At 44.4% G+C, this 20,987-nt stretch overlaps 1 protein-coding gene across 1 annotated transcript in view; it reads left to right on the top strand.

Annotated features, from left to right (window-relative positions):
- The window catches only part of COL4A6 (collagen type IV alpha 6 chain), a 177,125-nt gene extending 158,996 nt beyond the window's left edge, over positions 1 to 18,129 (top strand). Inside the window, exons 34-47 of the mRNA XM_029282929.1 lie at positions 167 to 230; positions 679 to 753; positions 1,809 to 1,916; positions 2,458 to 2,568; positions 3,284 to 3,346; positions 3,973 to 4,098; positions 6,594 to 6,710; positions 8,184 to 8,345; positions 9,724 to 9,822; positions 11,749 to 11,895; positions 12,639 to 12,755; positions 13,897 to 14,088; positions 15,511 to 15,797; positions 17,050 to 18,129. Coding sequence (XP_029138762.1) covers positions 167 to 230; positions 679 to 753; positions 1,809 to 1,916; positions 2,458 to 2,568; positions 3,284 to 3,346; positions 3,973 to 4,098; positions 6,594 to 6,710; positions 8,184 to 8,345; positions 9,724 to 9,822; positions 11,749 to 11,895; positions 12,639 to 12,755; positions 13,897 to 14,088; positions 15,511 to 15,797; positions 17,050 to 17,304 — 1,923 coding nt within the window. The 3' untranslated portion in view covers positions 17,305 to 18,129. The remainder of the gene's footprint in view (positions 1 to 166; positions 231 to 678; positions 754 to 1,808; positions 1,917 to 2,457; positions 2,569 to 3,283; positions 3,347 to 3,972; positions 4,099 to 6,593; positions 6,711 to 8,183; positions 8,346 to 9,723; positions 9,823 to 11,748; positions 11,896 to 12,638; positions 12,756 to 13,896; positions 14,089 to 15,510; positions 15,798 to 17,049) is intronic.
- Positions 18,130 to 20,987: the final 2,858 nt, after the last annotated feature.

Raw genomic sequence — 20,987 nt, 5'->3', positions numbered from 1 at the left:
CGTTGCAGCATCCCCACGGTCACTGTCGTCGTTTCAGATAGCTGGTGGTCACAATAATAGTAACTAGAAAGGAACTTCCTCTCTGGATACTACGAGGCCAATCGCACCACCATGAAAGCTGATTTCAGTGCTAATTTTGATTATTGCATGACACTTTCTTCATTAGGGTGCTGAAGGTATACCAGGCTCACTGGCCCCCCCAGGAATTAACGGATTGCGTGGTCCAAAAGGTAAATCATTGATATCGTCTTACACTTTTTGCTGAGAAAGGGGGGAAAAAATGAACTGACGATTTATAGAGAAGATGATTAGAAAAAGTAGATTAGGGAAAGAAGGAAAGCTCGATGTAACCTTAGAGAGAGAAGCAAAATAGAAATGTACTTATAACAGCTGTTAAGAAAATCGAAAGCCACTTCTTTTTTATTCTTTCTTTCTTTTATACTTCCCTTTCTATGGTTCTTTTCCACTTCTCTATTACTTTTCTCCATTTATCTAAACTTAAAATTTGTATTGATTATGCTCTTTGGGGGAAAAAAAAACCTCCTTAAAAAAATGTGGAAGAGAAAATGGTACTGGAAAAACCGAAGGGTTTTCCCAGAAAACTCTGGGCGTGGGAGAAGTGGGGTGAGTTGTCAGAACTGCTGAGATAAAAAGCAGATGATTGTTTTTCTTTTTCAGGTGACCGAGGGGAAACCCGAGGAATCCCAGGTGGTGTGGGACCTAAGGGCCAACGAGGGGACCGAGGGCTTCCAGGTAAATAAGAAATCAATAGCCTACAATGACTCAAGGAAGGGGAACTAGTAAGCTTACCTTAGATTACTTTTACTATACATTAACTGAAAGTCCACTTGTAGGAGAAGAGCACACAGCTGGGGGGAGGAGTTAAGCATATCATCAGTTTAGAATCATTATATTTCCACAAATGGTCTAAGTCCGTGGTGGCGAACCTATGGCACGCATGCCACAGGTGGCACATGGAGCCCTCTCTGTGGGCACGCGTGCCATCGCCCCAGTCCTAGGCCTTCAGCTGGGTTTTATAAAACCTTTTCACTTTAGGCCTCCGCCGCCATGTGCAAAAAAAAAAAAAGGTTCAATCAATCAATTTCAACTTCTTGCGGGGAAAAAAAAGATCTCACAAAGTTGGAATTGATTGATTGAACTTTTTAGTCCCACCCAGTCTGCCATTACCACCGCAGCCACGCCCACTCAATGGGCCACACCTACCCAATGGGCCATGCCCACCCAGCACTCGATGATACATAAGTGGGTTTTGGGTTGCAGTTTGGGCACTTGGTCTCTAAAAGGTTCACCATCACTGGTCTAAGTTCAGTCCCACTTGAATTCCGGTGACCCTTATCTGCCACCAATTTAGTACTGACCTTGAGCTGATTAGAGTCGTGTGTATAGGCACACGAGCAATAAACCTTCTGAACTGCAATTTAATGTATGGTCTTGATCCTTTGAGCCTGACACCACCTTTCTTAAGGGATCAGTGTTAACTTTCTTACAATCCTTAGAAATGAAGTCCTTGTCAAGCGAAATCCCGGTGAACCCCCAGCATGGTTGAGTGACTGTTGACATGCTTTACGAATAGACATTTGTCGGCTCATTTCCTGCTAAAAAGGGAGTAAATTCCTACGCATGATTTTGGAATTTTTCTATCCCATGGAAATACTGAGTTCATTCATTTTAGAGATGTGAAAACTGGAGGGGGAAAAAAATCAGACAGGGGTACAAATTTTCAACTCCAAGAATTTCCTAGGTTGGGGAAGATGGCACTTTAATGGGTCATCTTACGGTTTTTGAAGGTATCACAGGTGTCCAAGGAACAAAAGGTGACCCAGGATACCCAGGAGATCCTGGACTAAATGGACAGAAAGGTTCACCAGGAAACCCTGGACAAGAAGGACCAAGAGGTAACCAAAGCCATTTGTTTTTCATATTTGGGGCAAAGACATGTCATTTGCAAGGTGGATCTTCTAAGGCAGAGGGGTTAGCAGCTATTTTGCATCCAGAACTCTCACAAGAATATTCTGCATAAATTCTCATGCAAGATCATCCAAATCTCGTCCGATTTTGACAAAGTTTTTGCCCAAAAAATATTTATGGATGTACTTGTGTAGTCCCCAGGAGTTGACCTTAACTCAAGGGAGACTTATCCAATCTGGCTGAATCTAAGGTGGCTTAGATTTGATCAGTGTCTAGATGAGAAAACTCTGGAAACCTTCTTACGTTGGTTCATAACTCATAAAGCTGTCAACTTAAGTAGGTGCTAAATACTTGATATTTTGGTCCTGTGTTTCCATTCCTTAATTCTAAATTTGTGTCCTTGGAACTCCCTTTCATTAGGGTTCAGTTAAGTAAGACTCACGGCTTTTGAAGATTTTAACATTATGTAGCTATATATTCTGCAACTTTGGGAGCTCCAAATGTAAATTCTTTCTTTTCCCCCTTTAGGCTTTCCTGGATCTGCGAGAGGCAGCCCAGGTTTTCCAGGTAATCCTGGGCAACGTGGACCTCCAGGATTGCCTGGATCTCCTGGATCTCCTGGCCCTGCAGGACCAAAAGGTTTGTGCTGCATTTTGGAGTTGTTCTTTGAAAACCTTACTTTAGAGAGAAATTCAAATTATGGGTTGGAATAGCAAACCAAATCTTGCAAAAACTCTTGGCACCGCACTGAAAGAAAAATGATGAATTCACTTTTCCTTCACTTATTAACAGCAGTTAGGTCAGGGAGAAATCCGCAATTGATGACTGCTAGGTGTCCTCGGTTCGCCAATCCCAGCAGGCCATTCCTACTTCAGGATCGATTAACTGGATTCATACATGATGAGGATATAGAACAGGGTCTCTGATGAAGTTGCTCGGATGAGCAAAGAAATGTCTCAGATTAACAAAGTTTGGTCCAATTGCCACGATTCAACCTTTAGACACCGTTGGCCTGGATGATTGAGTCTTCGCTGACATACAGGATAGGGTCTTTTTAATGAAGAAGTCTACTGTAAAGGATTCTACTCCCAAGATTTTTGTTTCACTTTCTTACTTTGACAAGCCGTGGTCCAGAATTTCTCAACTTCTTTGGAAAACGTCTTGCGTGACCTTGACATTATTTAGTGCTGTATTATGTTACTGAATTGTTTTTTGTCTTCAGACAAAGCTTTTTTCAAGCTTCCGTGCGGGTCTCTTGCCCAAACATCTACCATGTTCTTGTAGTAGGTAAAAACAATAAATACGCAGCAGCAGCAGCATCAAACCTTCTAAAATGTATCTACAGGATACCCAGGATTTCCAGGACTGACTGGCCTAAATGGTTTACCTGGCACTAAGGGCTCACCTGGAAAACAAGGTAAATTGAGACATCCTTGAAGGCTTCCACAATAAGGCCAAAAAATGCAGTATTTTCTTCCTCTAAATGCTTCTATTTTGTCCAACCTCTGACGCAAATGTGTGATTCCAATAGAAGAGAATCTCTGTAGCTCAGCGTTGAGCTGTGGAGTTCTTGGTTGTTGGCTTGTAGACATTTCATTACCCAGCTAGGTAACCTCACCAGTGCAAGTCAATTAATCAAGCTGAGTGACAGGCGCTGATGATGTTATCTGTTCGGTAACAAAACATCTGCAAGAAAATAATCAAGTCTGGAGAGCACCAAGAATTCCACAAATAACGTGAACTGAGACTGTGGTGCGATGATGTCATCAGCCATGTTTTGGCATTTGGCTGCTCCCTGTAGAAGCATCTAAAATCCTTGGGCCCTTCAAATCCTTTTCCTGCAGATTCCCCAAAGCCGTATTTTGCTTTCTCCCATTTTGCTGTCAAATTCTGAGGTATCATAGCTACCGAAACAGGAATGTGCTTTTCCAACTTCGTGGAAATTTGGTTCCCTGGGATTTATTTCAGCCATCAAGTATTACCAATTGCTAGTAAACAAGGGCTGGGTCAAACTGCTGTTCATGGTTTTTCTCATTTTATTAGGCCTGAATGAAAACGGACTCCCTGGACCGGCAGGAATTCCAGGTGTCAAAGGTCAACGAGGTGAACCCAGTTTCCACTTTGGAGCTTCTGGTCTTCGTGGACCAAAAGGGCCTGCAGGAGAAATAGGTAAATAATAGAAGTTGCAAGAGAGAGAGTACTTGTAAGGACCCACCTCACTTTACATCTTAAGAAGACAGAACTCTTGGAATAACTCTTCCAACAGGCATCTTTATTAAGAGAAAATGATTGCAGGCATGCTAGACAGGATCTGGGGAATTCTCTCCCCTCCTTCAATGTTTTAAAGTGTTCCCAAGCAGCCCCCACCCCACAGTTCTTCCAGGCGATGATCACTCATCCTCCCTTTTCCCAGATCCCAGGCATTGCATTGTTCCCCCCTTTTCCCTCACTGCCCGCAAAAGGGAGACTTCAGAGAGAGAGTAGATGAAAGGCGATGGCCATATTGTTATGGTCAGTCCTCTTGATGAGAATCAACATACAGTCATTTTGTAGTTTAATGAAGGAAATGAGAGTCATAAAACCCCCTTGCTTATCCTCCTCCCCTTTCGTAATATGACAGAATCTAGAGACAGTAAGAAATGGGTTTTTATCAGAGTAGGTAGCTAGAAATGAAATATAATTGGATTCTGACATCACTGTAGTTGAATAGCATCAAGAGCTGTAACAGCATTCAAATTATCATTAATGATGCCAAGAATTATTAAGATTGAGAAGACCCTGGTTCATATCTTACCTCCATCTGAACTTGTCATGAAGGTATCCAAAGGACACCCTTTATACTCCACTGCAAAATAAGCCACACATAACTTATAGGATTTTTATAAGGAATACTCTACTCAAGTATGATAAATCCAAGCATTTAACATTCAATTACTTAACATTTAATTCTATCAGATTATTTTCTAAGGTTGTTATATCCAAAATGAAAAGTAGGGTTCTCCTTTCCCCTCAACAATTAACTTTTTAAATAAAAAAAGATTTTTAAATTTGCTGAGAATGCAGGAAAATATCTTCCTTTGAGGGCTCGGATAAATTCAGTCGCAGAATTAATCTTGTAAAAATGGTCAAGCTTGATGCCCAGTCATAACATCCATGTTGATGTCTTGGCAATGTATACAAATGTGATCTTCCATGGCTGCCTTCTGTTGTTTTTTCCCCTTCTATTTTTGCCCTAGCCTATAGCTCCGGACTTGACTTCTTAGTCTCCCACTTAAATACCAATCTACTCCAACTCTACTTAACCCTTGTTGAGACAATGGACAATTGTTGGGACAGTATATTTGGGTGAGTGTGGAAGCCCTAGCTGGCTTTTGATGGAAAAGGAAGGCTCACAAGCTATACTAAGGAGCATGCAAGATCTTTGCTGAGTTCCATCTGGCCATGTTTTCTTCTGCATTCTCCTTATCCCTATGCCAGATTTTCCTCCCAAACCTTGAACATTTGTAACTCCTCTGAGTATGCCCAGTTCGTATTTGGTTGCCTTTTTTTTGGAAGGGGGGGGAAGAGAGATTGTCTCAGGGATTGTCATGCCTCCGTCCAAGCCTGACTCTGAGGAAGACATGGAGTTCCCTGTTGAGTCCCAAGAGGGGGTGTCTGTGGCTTCGGAGGACTATGGGGAGGAGCAGGCTGAAGCAGGCCAGGGCCCTTCCAGTTTGGAACAGGGAAGGCAGGGCTCAGGCGAGGAGCAAGGCCCCTCCCCACCAGATCCCAGAGCAAGGAGAGCAGAGAGGAGGAGGGAACAACGGAGGCAGGCTCACTTGCTCAGGAGGAGAGCATCATGCCCCACTCCACAAGGCACACCTGGGGAGTAGGTATTTAAGGAGACGCTGTGGGGTGGGGCATTTGCCGGAAACAAACGTGAACTCTTGTGACATGAGCTCTTGTACCTGGACTCTTTGTATTTTGGATCAAGTTTGTTTCCTGCTGAATTCTCCTTGCTGTCCTCCGTTTTGCAATTTGCAGGTTACAGGCAAGCTGGGCGTGGAAAAGATCATACTTTGTTATCTGTTTTACTTTAAAGAACTGTTGAACTCCGTTGACTGTTTTATTGAACTTGTGCCAGCATATGCGGGGGCTGTTGGGTGAACGTTGGCAGTGCTTACAAAGACAATTATTCTGACCAGCTAAGTGCTTTGCCTCCGTTCGGGGCCCTGGGTCATCACAGGGATGCTGATACTTAGCAGAATTCTTCTCCTCCTCTTTTCCCTTCTCCTTCCCCTCCTCCTCTTTTCCTTCTTCTTTCTTCCTTCTCTTTTACCACTTCAGGTGTCGAAAGCTCTGGTTCTTTGCACTTCTGGCAACCTCAGTAGGGTGTCTTTGATGTTGGCACTCCATCTTCTGGGTCTGCCTTGTGTTTTTGGCCTTTTCGCCTTAGCAGAATTAGAAGCTTCAAATCCAGCATGACCATCACCTTATTACATCCTTAAGTTTAGTCAATTAATGTACATTCTCTCCTCCAGGCTTTTTTTCCTAAGCAATGCAGAGTCTGGGAAACGTTTGTTTCTGTCAGGGATCTGCAACCTTGGGCTGAGGAATTCTGAGAGCTGAAGTCCACAAGTCTTAAAGTTGTCTAGGTTGCAGACCCCTGGTTGATGTCCTTTTAGGTCTTCCTGGGAGCCCAGGTGCCACTGGTGTGCGAGGCCCCCCTGGCACCTCTGTGCCTTCAGACATTCCTGGAAAGCCTGGTGATGCTGGACGTCCTGGAGAAGATGGGCTGCCAGGTATGGAAGCAGAGAGCTTTGGGATGGGTTTTTACGGGAAGATCTCATTTACAAACTGGTTGTAGTATCCCTTGTGCAGGTTTGATTTAACATGTGTAAACCTAACCCTTGTGGCTAATAAGTCCATGATTTATGGCAAGGGTCTTCAAACGTGGCCCTTTTATGACTTGTGGACTTCAACTCCCAGAATTCCTCAGCCAGGCACGCGTGCCTGGCTGAGGAATTCTGGGAGTTGAAGTCCACAAGTCATAAAAGGGCCACGTTTGAAGACCCCTGATTTATGGTCTAGAGTAGTTGCAAATTCAGCCAATTGTCATTTATTTAATAACCACAATTGAATACACTCTGGTTCTAAAAAAAATAATGAAACCCTACTTTAAAAAAGAGGATAACTTTATTTACTTACGGAAAAAAGTCCACAAGGAAAAATTAAGCTGGATCGAGAAATAATGACAAGGGTTGCATCACGTGTTACAAATCTAACACCTGCATTCCCAGGATATATATTAAACTTGGTTAGCTGTGACTTAGCCTGATAGACAAAGCCAAGCCTCAAGGTTAACTTTTTATTCAATGGATTGCTGAAACCTAGAATCATGGTTTAATTCAATGACAAGCATGCTGGGGAAACACAGCTTATGTGTGATTCCAGATCTCTTGAAGTCACTAATTTCTCCTCTTGAAGAGCTTGGATGGATTGTTAGGTGTTTGAGCCCATCAGGAATTTAATTCATGCCTTCTCCAAATGCAAAAAAAGTGATGCGTTGTAGTGGTTGATGTTATTATGGCTGTTTGCACAATCAGCCAGATGTTCAAACTGCATTTGGCAGTTTTATCCACCATCAAGTCCTTCCCAAGGGCCTGAGATAGGCAGGTGTGGATATCTGATGGTAGTAATGCCAGGATATAAGCTGCTCCAAGCAAAGCTGCCTTTTGCAATTGACTGATGGGGGATTTTGCCAATGCCAGTCGGGTTCAAGTCATGCTCCAGCTGCTTTGTTGTTGTTCTTGTTGTTGTCGTTAGCCTTCTTTGAAGGGCCAAATGATACTTTTCATCTGATGTTTTTTCGTACATCAAATGAAAGTGGCCATGTTGGAAGATCGGCTTTTTAATACGGGTAATCCTTGCTTAGCAACTGCCTCAGTTAGCCACCATTCACGGTAATGGAAAAAAAAATGACTTTGTGACCAGTCCTCACATTTATGACTTTCTCAGGTCTGTAATCCAAAGGAAAGCTGAAGCCAGATCATAAGCACAGTTACAATTTCACTTAGCGACCAAGTGTCCACTCCCAGTGAGGGTTGCTAAATGAGGACTACCTGCAATCATTTTTAAAGGGGCCTCTCAACAACTTCCTAGGCAACCCACGGACACAGTTTCAGGATTTGGAGCTGCTGGAATGAGATAAGGGTTACTCGTATAGCAGACCAAGGACTAACTGGCAACATCTCCTTGGCTTCTTCTTTGTCCAGGCTTCCAAGGACCTCCTGGGCCACCAGGACCTCCGGGCCCAGCCTTCAATCAAGGTGATCGAGGTAATCCAGGCCCCACCGGTCCTTCTGGCTTCTCAGGCCTCAAAGGCAATGCAGGCATCCCTGGATTTAGTGGACCCCCTGGAGAATCAGGTTTCAAAGGTGAGGAGATGTAGTGGAATGTAGTCTGGATTCCCAGGAGGGAGGGGCTGTAAGAGACAATGAAGTTTAGATAGTTTGTGTGGGAGAAAGAGGGTGAAGACAGCACCTCCCTAGGTGTTCTCAATATATGTTTAATGGTGTAAGTAGTTTGCTTTCGTTTGGCAAGGTTTTGCCTATGGGCAAAAAACAATAAAGGGCACCCCTGAGAAGAACTTCAGTGTATCTTTCTTGGTTTTTGGAGTCTGAGGGGTATTATGATGGTTTAATCCTATGTAGCGGCAGATGTTTCTCAGGGGGCAAAGAGAGAATATTTGCTGCAAACTCAGGAAGGGCACCAAGCCAGTAAACGCTCAGCTCCATTCAGTCGCTCTGACTCTACCCTGAATTAAGGGATTACAAGAGTAGTAAAAAGGGAATTTATCCTCAAAGGCCTCCAAATTGAGATCCATACTGAGGTTTTGAGGAGGGGCGCAAGTCCCCGTTTTTTTGTCATACAGCCTGGCATGGTGGATATCAAAGCAACTTCAGTGTTTGTCAAAGTGTTCTAAACCAGGGCTTTTCAACCAGTGGTACGGGTACCACCTGTGGTACATTGGCACCTGGCAGGTGGTACACGACCATCCTAGAAAAGTGGTAGCGGGGGAGAGAAATGAGCTGAACTGGTGGCAGCACCGCATAAGCCTGAGCGAGAGATGGCTGGAGCTGCAGGGCTGTCAGGGCTCAGCGGAAGCGCCAGGATCAGCGCCAGGCTCCAACTGGAGCTCGGCGCTGATCCTGGTACTTCTGCTGAGCCCTTAAGAAGCACCAATCATCTGGAATGTTGCAGCATCTCCAGGGTCTTGTGATGTAATTCAGATGCTTGGCAACTGATTCATATTTATGACGGTCACAGTGTCCCAGGGTCATGTGGAGTGATCAAAACCTGCTGCAGCCACCCAGCAGACGGGGGGAATAAAAACCAAACACCCCCCACCCCACCCCCGCTGCCAATCCTCAACAGAAATGCCTCACAACAATGAAAACCTCGGACAGGAGGAAGAGCGCGGCCGGGTGGGTGGGCAGGTGTCTTGCTTGGCTGTGGCTTGGGGGGCACTTTTTTCAGTGCCATTGTAACTTCGAACAGTCACTAAGCGAACTGTTGTAAGTCGAGGACTACCTGTACTTTATCACTTTTTTCCTTTTTTTTTTAGTCATCAAGTTTTTGACCCCTTGCTAGGCGACTGGTGGTACTCGGATATTGCCATATCCTAAAAGTGGTACAAGGGGTGAAAAGGTTGAAAAGCCCTGTTCTAAACAAGGAGAAACTGCTGTGTCTGATGAATTTTCAGTCCTGCCTAATTTAGAAGCCCACCACTGATCTTTCTCTTTTCTCTCTCAGGATTCAGAGGGGACCCAGGTTTCATAGGAAAGCCTGGGCAAGATGGACCGGCAGGTGATCCAGGTTTCCTTGGGCCAAAGGGCAAAGCAGGCCGTCCAGGTAAGTCTTGGAAAATGCATGTAATTCCAGATCAAACCAGACAGGTAATCCTCAATTTATGACTGATCACATAGCAATCCTTTGAAGTTATGACTAACCTCCCCAGTTCCAGAATCCCAGTGGCCTCCTTCCCTGCAGTCACATGACCACATTTTAGGCTCTCGGCAGCCAGCACGCATTTACAGGCGTTTGGGCCATCCCACAGTCACGTGACTCGTGTTTTACAACATTTTTGTCAAAAACCATCCTTTGCTTCTGATTTTCAGCAAAACCAGCCCCTAGCAAACAATTGGCTTGCTTTACAGTCTCCACATTCACTTCACAACTGCTGCAAAAATAAAGTCGTAAAATCTAGTTGACCGTTTGGCTGACCTGCTTTACAACTGTCATGATTTACAACTGTCATGGGCAGGCTCCATTATGGTTGTAAGTTGAGGATTACTGCATGAGCATCAGACAGATGATTGGCTATGCACCCTTTATGAGAGGTTATGAGGAAGCTGGCAAGGAATGGAAGAAAGAGCAGATATTCAGCAATTGAAAATCCGTATCTCATAAACAGCAACTCTAACCAGGCAAGGTTGAGCACTCGGGATGTCTTACTGAAATCTTTATACTGTAGTTCTTGCTTCCCTAATTTTAGCGTATTGGTAAAGTGGCCACCACATTTTCCAGACTTACAAAGAGAGTATGGCTTAATAAAGAAGTTGACAGAACATACAAAGATCCAGGTCTATAGACCTGCGACTTGAGCACACTCTTGTATTGCAGTGAATCTTGGACCCTTTACGTATGGCAGGAGAGAAAGCTGAACACCTTTCATATGCGCGGTCTCCAACGTATTCTCGGCATCACCTGGCATGACAAAGGCCCAAATAGCACAGTCCTGGAATGTGCTGGAATCTCTAGCATGTATACACTATTGAAACAGCGACGTCTACGCTGGCTTGGGCATGTCGTGAGAATGGCTGACGGCCGGATTCCAAAAGATCTCCTGTATGGAGAATTAGTGCAGGGAAAGCGCCCCAGAGGGAGACCTGAGCTGCCATATAAGGATATCTGCAAGAGGGATCTGAAGGCCTTGGGAATGGACATTAACAGCTGGGAATCCTTGACCTCTGATCGTTCAGCCTGGAGGCTAGAGACGCAGCATGGCCTTCTCCAATTCGAAAAGACACTTGTGCGGCAGGCTGAGGCAAAGAGGCAGTCCCGGAACCAGCGAAATCTGGGGGCTGGACAGGGGAAAGATTGCATCTGCTCTCGGTGTGGAAGGGACTGCCACTCTCAAATTGGCCTTTTTAGTCACACCAGATGCTGCTTTAGGACCTCTTTCCAGAGCACGATACCATAGTCTCTCAAGACTGAAGGATGCCAATGAATGCCAATGAATTTTAGCCCAACTGTACCAGGCTTAACATCATCCTAGAATCTAGGATGAACCCCAAATTCAAATTTGCTTTGAAGTTGAAGTTATGGTAGAGATGTTTACCAATGTTCAGAACTTATGGAACTTGGCCTGCTATATCAGTTCAGGAGGACGTGGTGGTCCAAAAGTGGTCACTGCTTCCCTGGGTGCTACATTTGGGGTTCCAGACAGGTAGATATGCCATTTTATAGGACATTCCTCTACTTTGTGAGGCATCCTTGGGTTACTTTGGAGTCTTTTTTTTTTAACCATGATCTTTTTTGAAAAGTTGAAGATGTTGTGGGATTCTCCAGGTTGAGACGTCTTTAATTGCAGATTGAAGACCAGAAGAATGATTGGGAGGGAGGAATGTTCTACACGTTAGCAATTCAGTTGCATGATTGTTGTGCATTGTCCACTCTAACAATGACAGAAAAATGTGACCTTGGCTTTTACAACCAAATTGGTAGGATATCCCATGAATGTCATTTTTCAAGTCATGCTTCCTCTGCGTTATATAGGTTTTCCTGGGCTGCAAGGATCTCCAGGCTTAACCCAAACACCAGAAGATATCAGAGCTCCTCCTGGCTTAATGGGATTGCCCGGAAATGATGGCAACCCTGGTTTAAATGGAGACCCTGGCTTCCAGGGGCAAACTGGATCACAAGGTAAAATAAGTTACACTGTCCAGAGAAATGGGCATAGTATACAAAACTGGGAAAGTTACATTGCCCATATGTAAAGCTGGGACTCTGTAGAAGGTGGTCTCTAAAGAATCCTGGGAGGATCCATCTTCCCGTGGTTACCTACAAAGACCTTCAGGCTTCAAGTAGGATACTTTGAATACTAGCTTCTAAGAGAAACCATAATCAGATCTTAAGTTTTTTATTCTGTGTAAAAGCAGAATAAAAGACGAACAGAGTTGGAAGAGGCCCTGGAGGTCTTCTAGTCCAACCCCCTGCTCAAGCAGGAGAACCTATGCCATCTCACACAAGTGATTGTCCAATCCCTTCTTAAAATCCTCCAGCGATGGAACATCCACAACTTCCAGAGGCAGACCGATTCACTTATTAATTGTTCTAACTCAGGAAATGTCTTATTAATTGTTCTAACTCAGGAAATGTCTCCTTAGTTCTAGGTTGGTTCTTTCCTTGATGAGTTTCCATCCATTGTTTCTTGTCCTGCCTTCAGGTGTTTTGGAGAATAGGTTGACCCCCTCTTCTTTGTGGCAGCCCCTGAAATATTGGAACATTACTATCACGTCACTACTAGTCTTTCTCTTCATTAGAGTAGACTAATTCCAAGCAAAGATAAACCGCTCTTGTTCTTAAGGGTATCTTTCTCTTGTGACTTCTGAATGGAATGGGTTATCAGAAATGAATGGGACAATTTTTTTTATATTGATGACCAGGTCCAAAAGGAAAGGCAGGCATACCTGGCCAGGTGGGAATCAATGGCTTACCAGGTTCTCCTGGGATGGTAGGAGACCCAGGTTCTCCAGGAACTCTGGGGCTACCAGGATTTGAAGGTAAGCTTACATGTGTTAGCTTCTTCCAACTTGAAGTGCTATAAAAACTGTAAGATAACAATGACCGATAATGATGTGTGGAACACTGCTGATGTGTATATGCCACAAAGGTTAATCTTCATAGAACAGGGGTCCTCAACCTTGGCCACTTTAAGACTTGTGGACCTCAACTCCCAGAATTCCACAAGTCTTAAAGTGGCCAAGGTTGAGGACCCCTATCATAGAAGATTCTTTTTCATCTTCATTGGATTCTGTGTAGAGCACACTGGACAGCAAGTGTTTTCCAGAGGTTTTGATCAGTCACAGGATGTCTGGCATCATCCCAAGAGACATTAATAATCTTAAGATCTTCCTTAAGTGTTTGGCGCCAAGTTTTCCAAAGACCGGTCTTGTCTGCAAGCAGGATAAATAAGGCATCAGTTGTTCCTAAATGGTACTTCTGGAAGAAGGTTCTAGCCTGACCAAACAGGGTGTGTCAAAGTGGGGCATTCCCAAAGACATCTTGCTTTAGATGAGAGCCAATAACAGAATAACAGGGATCCCGGAGGTCTTCTAATCAAGCAAGAAACCCTATAGCATTTTAGACAAATAGCAACGTGGTATGGTAATTATAGACTAGAAAGTCGGAAGCTAATTTTTAGTCTTGCGTTAGACCCAAAATCATCTGGGTGACCCTCTCAATCAGCTTTCGGAAGGAGGCAACAGCAAACTCTTTCCAAAAATGTTGCCAAGAAAACTCCAAGGACTTGTCCAGGCAGTAGCCAGGAGTCAACACTGCTCGGAAGGCCCACATGGCAGACACAAAAGCAAGGGCCTTCAAACTTGGCTGTTTTATGACTTGTGGACTTCAACTCCCAGAATTCCTCAGCCAAGTTGAAGTCCACAAGTCATAAAAGGCCCAAGTTTGAAGACCCCTGCAGAAAAGGGTGCCTTAGGTAATCTGTTTATATGCAGCTGGAGAAAATGCAGTCCTACAAGAAGTAAAGGAAACGATGGTTTGCACAAGCCAAACTCCAGTCTGATGTGTGGCCTTCAGCTGAGACTGATCTGTATGGGGCAGGTTGGGAATGAACCCTCTCCAGATCTTGCTGGGCAGAATCCAATCATGGGCTGCATGGAAATCTCCTCTTTCTCTTCACAGGACGTCCTGGGAATCCAGGTCTGGCTGGGCTGCCAGGGATGCCAGGGCGTAGCATTGGAGTGGGCTATACCTTGGTGAAACATAGCCAGTCGGACCAGATTCCACCCTGTCCGGTGGGCATGAACAAACTCTGGGAAGGTTACAGTTTGCTCTATGTGAAAGGCCAGGACAAGTCCCACAATCAAGATCTGGGTAAGTAACGTGTCCAGACTGAAAAAAAGGGGGGGAAGCAATGGGAAAAGAAGAGGACAGGAAAGAATCCCTCCGTTCATTAAAGAGATTTTATATCGGGAAGGGAAGGGGAAGGGGAAGGAAGGGGAGGGGAGGAGGAGTGGGATGGAAGGGCAAGGAAGAGGAAGGGAAGAGGAAAAGAAAGGAGAAAGGGAAGGAAAGGAAAGGAAAGGAAAGGAAAGGAAAGGAAAGGAAAGGAAAGGGAGAGGAGGAAGGGGAAAGGAAGAGAAAAGGGAAGGGAAGGAGAGAGGGAAGGAAAGGAAGTCCAATTAATATGTTATTTATAGCCCAGAATTTGTTTGTCTCTATGGCCCAATACAGTCTAGCTCAGGGGTGTCAAACTGTCAGCCCACGGGCCGGATGCATCATGCCGAAACTGTGCCCACCCCATTGCCATCAATGGAAAAAAAGTTGCAATACGTCGCAACACGTCAAGTGACGTTGCGAGTTTGACACCCTTGGTCTAGACTAGGGGTAGGAAACCTTGGCTCTTTTATGACTCGTGGACCTCAACTCCCAGAATTCCTGAGCCAGCATGGTGGAACTATGGCCCCCTTCATGACTTGTGGACTTCAACTCCCAGAATTCCTGAGCCAGCGTGGCTCAGCTGGGAAACCTCTCCCTGTCCCCTCAGCATGGCTGGCTCAGGAATTCTGGGAGTTGAAGTCCACGAGTCATAAAAGAGCCCAGGTTGCCTACCCCTGGTCTAGACTCTAGCTAAAGAATTAAGCATTATGCAATCTGAAAGACTTACAACCGGTCATTTAGTAACTGTTCAAAGTTATAACCGATTTACAACCCAGCCTTAAAGTTATGAGGGTTGCTTCCCCAATCCCCAGTTCCAATTATGCTCATGGGTCAAGGAACTGAGATTTTACAGGCAGCTGCTTCTGAGCATGCCACACTTATACAGGTAGCCCTTGATTTACAATCATTTGTTTAGCGATTATTTGAAGTTGCAACGGCAGTGAAAGAAGTGACATAGGGCCATTTTTCACACTTAACGACGTTGTAGCATCCCCGTGGTCACGTGATCAAAATTCAGGCGCTTGGCAACTGGCATGTATTCATGACAGTTCCGCTGCCCCAAGGCCATGTGATCACCATTTGTCACCTTCCCAGCCGGCTTCTGACAGCCAAAATCAATGGGGGAAGCCAGATTCGTTTAAGGACCACGTTTCACTTAACAACTATAGCGATTCGCTTAATAACTGTGGTAAAAGAGGTCATAAAATGGGGCAAAACTGACTTTAAGAACTCCCTTCCTTAGCAACCAAAATGTGGGGCTCTCTGTACTCCTGCAGCCACAGCTGCAGAAACGAGAGTCCCCTTTAATGCTCCATTCCATGCTTTGCGTCTCCACTTCTTCTTAACCCCTCAAAGGTTTTGCTGGCTCCTGCCTGCCTCGCTTCAGCACGATGCCTTTTATTTATTGCAACATCGACGAAGTGTGCTACTACGCCAGCCGCAATGATAAATCATATTGGCTTTCCACCACGGCTCCAATACCCATGATGCCCGTCAGCAGCTACCAAATCGCCCAGTACATCAGTCGCTGCTCAGTGTGTGAAGCACCGTCCCAAGCTGTGGCTGTCCACAGCCAGGACATCACCATCCCACAATGCCCCGAAGGCTGGCGCAGTCTCTGGATTGGGTACTCCTTCCTCATGGTAAGAGATCCCCAGAGGGACCGCCACGCGTGGGAATGCACGTCCTTTCGGGGCACATACACAGAGCACCTATCCATGCTCATGTTAGGATAGAATAGAATAACAGAGTTGGAAGGGACCTTGGAGATCTTCTAATCCAGGGGTCCCCAACCCCGGTCTACAGCCCGGTACCAGGCCGCAGCATGCCAGCAACCAGTCCGCACAGACAAGCAAAGTCCCATTTGTAGGATGCAGGCAGCACCCAAAACCACGCACCCTCCGGTCCGTGGAAAAACCTCTCTCCACGGAACCGGTCCCTGGTGCCCAAAAGGTTGGGGACCTCTGTTCTAGTCCAACCCACTGCTCAGGCAGGAAACCCTATACAATTTCAGACAAATGGTTGTCCGATCTCTTCTTAAAAAAACTTCCAGTGTTGGAGCATTCACAACTCTGGAGGCATGTCATGTGATCTGTCTAGCTGGGTGATCTTCAGGGCCACCAGTGATACTTCCCAGTTGCCACTGAAGGGCCATGTGAGCCCCTTGCTCATCCTATCACCAAAAATGGATTGCAGTTTAGTGTCTATGGAGGCTCTCAATCATCCAGGTCATGGTTGTCCCAAAGGCAACTGGACTTTCTTGGGTTCCCCCCCCCCCAGAAAACATTTCACTTCTCATTCAAGAAGCTTCTTCAGAACTGAAGAAACTTCTTGGATGAGAAGTGAAACGTTTCCAAACAAAAAACAACACCCCTCCAAAAAATGCTAGTTGCCTTTTGAAAAGCACCTTTGAGATTGCACTCTAGTGGCTTTAATTTGGGGGGGGGGAGGTCATTGTGTTAAAATTTTTAAAAAGGGGCTTTGATGTTCATTGGATTCTTTATTTTGTAAGCTTTCCTAGCCTGCTTGGTGACACCCAATGAGGCTTTTAATTGCTGAGAAAACACACAGCAAATTTAGTATGAATACAGAACATAGAATCCTAGGGCTCAAAGGGACCTTGGAGGTCTTCTACTCCAATTTCCTGCTCAAGGCAGGAGACCTTATACCATCCCGGTCAAATGTTGGCCCAGTTTATTTTTGAAAACCTCCAGTGATTCGAATTTAGCTGTGACTGCCTGCTGTCAGCTGGGGCACCCATCCTGATTTATCACCCTTCAGAAACCAGACGTTCGTAGGGCAATGTTGACTCAGATGGTTGCATTTGGTCTCCTGGAGCGCAGTTGATATGATTCTTCACACCAACATTCGTCTCTGGCTGGTTTTTTCTTTCAGCACACGGCTGCCGAAGGCGGTGGCCAATCCCTGGTCTCCCCCGGATCCTGCCTGGAGGACTTCCGTGCCACCCCTTTCATTGAGTGCAACGGTGCCCGAGGAACGTGCCATTACTTTTCCAACAAGTACAGTTTTTGGCTGACCACAGTGGAGGCGACCAATCAATTTGCTGAGTCTCCCATCTCCGAAACGCTGAAAGCGGGTCAGCTCCAGACACGGGTGGGACGGTGCCAAGTCTGCATGAAAAATTTGTAGCAAAGGCCCGGACACGAGACCTTGTTTCTTTTAAGACCAAGAAATTAGCATTTGTGTCCTAGCTGGGCAATTGACATTTTCCTAAATCTCTCCAGAGCCTTCCTTGTCTCCATCAAAACATGGTGCTATCTTTCCCCCTTGTTTTTATCTTCCTGGCTACCTCAAAGTCTTTTTCTACCTTCCCAACTATCACAATCCCTTGGCATTGATGTACTAAACTGATTTTCTCACAAGATACACGGATCTTGGGCAAAGAGTATGATCGTTAAGGTCTTAAGGATTTAAGGCATGTCAGGATTTTCACAAATGTTTTTGGCTGCATGCACACACTCCTCTTCTAACCATGTTCCTCATTCATATTCAGCTTAAGTTAACTGCTTATTTTAGGCCTAAAGAATAACATACTGTCCGGAAGTGTTTCTGTTCTATGATCAGTGGTATGATCAGATTTGAAGGTTCAGGTTTGTGAAATAGTTAACTGTGTTGATCAAAGCACTGCTATTAAGCAGTGAAGTGACAATAAAATAAAATAAACTTGTTAGGAGAGGACAATATTGGGATTTTCCATCCGTTAACATGAGCAGCAGGCCTATTAGAAGAATGATAATATGCATCTTTTGGCATAGCATCAACCTGAGGATTTCTTATGGTGATAATNGCAGTTTGGCTTCACCTGCTTGATTATTCAGCCCAAGAGTGTTAAATCTAGCACTGTTACTACTCTGTGTAATGTTTTCTTACGAATGTTTCCCTCTCAGCGTATTTATTAATGTGCCACAAGTAGCATTCTTTCGTGGCATCCAGTGATGCTACTCACAGACACACACACACCCCGCCCTGAACATGATAAATCTTGGCTCAGATGCCAAAGTATAACTTGAATTTATCCAATGAGACAGCTGCTTTCTTCCTGTGCTGGGACATCTGAATGCTTTCTGGGCTCATGAATCATAGTTTCATGTTGCATCCAGACCAGTGGTGGGATTCAAATAGGTGAACAACCGGTTCTCTGTGTGGATGCCACTTCCGGCAGTCCATTCTTGGCCTGGGCAACAAAAAATTAGCTACCGGTTCTGCCGAAGTGGTGCGAACCGGCTCAATCCCATGACTGATCCAGACTGAAAAACGAGGTAGGTAGCAAACCAACTTCAAGCACAGTAATGGTTGCGAGTTGTTAATGTGTTCCACTCTGATAACAATCAACCCTTGGCTTGGTCATAGCTAGGGTTAATAAACCAACAAAAACTTTTTAGATCTGATGGAGTGAAAAGAAAAGAGAATGGCAAAGAGGTCCAGCACATAGGCTCACTCAAAGAAGGTAGATGCAGATTTGACCATGGTGGACTAGGAAGCAACTGGACGTATTAGATGATTTACTAAAGGAAACTATGTTAAAAATGTAGAAAAGTCTGAGGGGTACCTCCTGCCAATCTGAGCTACAATTCTGCTGGTTATGAATCCTGAACATAGGAAAGGCTTGGTTTACATCTCCTAAGTTATCCTGGTATTCCAGCCAGGAACGAATGGATTAGTAAATTAGCATGTTTTCTAATTTCTGTCACCGCTTAATTCTGATGTTTCTTTGTCCACAACTGCACGGTCAAGTTGTGATCTGCTACCTGTGTCTTCGCTCACTTCCTTGAGTAGTGTCCACCCTGCTTAACCCTTTGACTCCCTTGGGTCTACATTATAATGTCTGTTTTGTCCTTTTTTTATACAAGCTGTTTTTACAGCCTCAGCCCATCTGTTTCCACCTGGAGAATGGGTCAAATCAATCACCTTTAAGACCATCTTCTTAATTCCTTAATAGCATACCGATATTCAGACCTCATAAAAATGTTCTTGGACTTTATACAGCCATTAGATGTTGATCCATGATGTAATCCACTATTACAGATGTTGGCAGAGGACCTTCATGTTTATATGACAGACATATTACTCCATTTGCAATAGGTGTATAAGCTAGAGCCACAGTTACTAATCTTTAATGAAAAGTTTCAAAGATCGTGACTTCAACTATCTTTGTTCTCTAGTTGTACATAAGTTGAGAAAGTCACCTACTGATGATTCAGTTGCATGTTATGGATTTCATTTCCACAAGAATATTTCACACCTTTTTTTTTTGAGGTAGCCTTGGAATTGCTGGTGCTTGAAATAATATAGTATTAAATAGGTTATTTTTATGTAAATGTAACACTGAGTAGAAGTTGGATGAACTGCCAACATTATGGTTTTGATTTTATTTTTGCTAGTCTTGCGTTTTGTAATGCACTGCTGAAAGTATCTTCAGAGCACTGATTATATTTTGACTTATTTTTTCCCCCTAAAACGTAGTAAAACAGGATGTCCGTTTTGTGAGTTATATTTTATTCCCTCCTTACAATAAGCTTGGTAACTCTCTCCAGACATGTGACTCAACTTGTGTTAAGTTGTCAGGTGAACTTATACTAAGCTTAGGGGACCGAAATAGAATTGTGGAGTTGGAAAGGACCCCCAAAGATCATGTAGTCCAACCTTCAATGACCAAAAACACCAATTAAACCATCAGCAAGGGTTTGTTTGCATCCTCTTAAAAACCTCTTGGACTTGCCAAAAGAGAGAGCAATTTTCACACAGAAGATATTTGGAATTAAATAGACTTTGAAGGGAATTTTAGAATGCTTAAAAAAGAAATTGGGCTTAAGAGTGGAGCCTCAGTATTACATAATGACTGTATCAATCAAGCCAACATGGGGGAAAATATCAACAGATGCCGTTGCTGTTTTTTTCTTGTTCATATTCAGATTTTATTTTGCTCCCATTTAAACCTCTCTTGGGTTGCGTCAAATGGGGAACAAAAAATATCCTCATAACTATACTGTAGTTTAAACTCCACTCCCCCACTTTAAAGTATCTTTAAAAGCTCATGAGTAACGCTTTACTAATGTTACCTTCTCCCACAATTATATTAATTCCTCCCAAACATACAGGCGATATTGACTATTTTTTTAAAACAGGAGTCTTCAGCCAGCGTGCCTGGCTGAGGAATTCTGCAAGTTGAAGTCCACAAGTCATAAAAGGGCCACGTTTGAAGGCCCCCGTTTTAAAGAAACAAGTATGTTAAGATACCCCATACCGCAACAGAATTGTGCAAACCTTGGCAGGTTCCATATTCTGAAAGTAGAGGAAGTCCTCAGCTTATGACCATACTTGTTTCTGGATCTTCTGTTGCTAAGCAATGCAGTCATTAACTCACGGCCAATTTTACTACCTTTTTTTTGCAACGGTGAATCCAGCTGCCCCCATTAATTTTGCTTGTCACAAACTGCTTGGATAGTGATCATGGTGATCATGTGACCCCAGGACACCACAACCATCATAAATACATGCTGGTTGCCAAGCGCCCGTATTGCAACCATGTGACCGCAGTTAACTCTGCAATGTTGGAAGCGTGAGGGCTGGTAGTAAGTCACTTTTTTCAGCACCATTGTAACTTCGAACAGTGACCAGCTAAACAAATGGCCGTTAAGGGATGATGCAGTTATGCAAAATGCTGCAGAGATTTACAGGTGTAGCGGGTCAAATACCCGTGCACCGCACTAAGGCTGAAGAATACAAGTGGTTCTCAACTTACAACCACAATTGGGACCAGAATTTTCTTTGCTAAGGCGGCGGTTAAGTAAGCCGTGCCTGATCTTATGACC

This window comes from Protobothrops mucrosquamatus, unplaced genomic scaffold, assembly GCF_001527695.2.
Source record: "Protobothrops mucrosquamatus isolate PMUCROS unplaced genomic scaffold, P.Mucros_1.0 scaffold_25, whole genome shotgun sequence".
Lineage (NCBI taxonomy): Eukaryota > Metazoa > Chordata > Lepidosauria > Squamata > Viperidae > Protobothrops > Protobothrops mucrosquamatus.
This window is presented reverse-complemented; position numbering and strand designations above follow the sequence as displayed.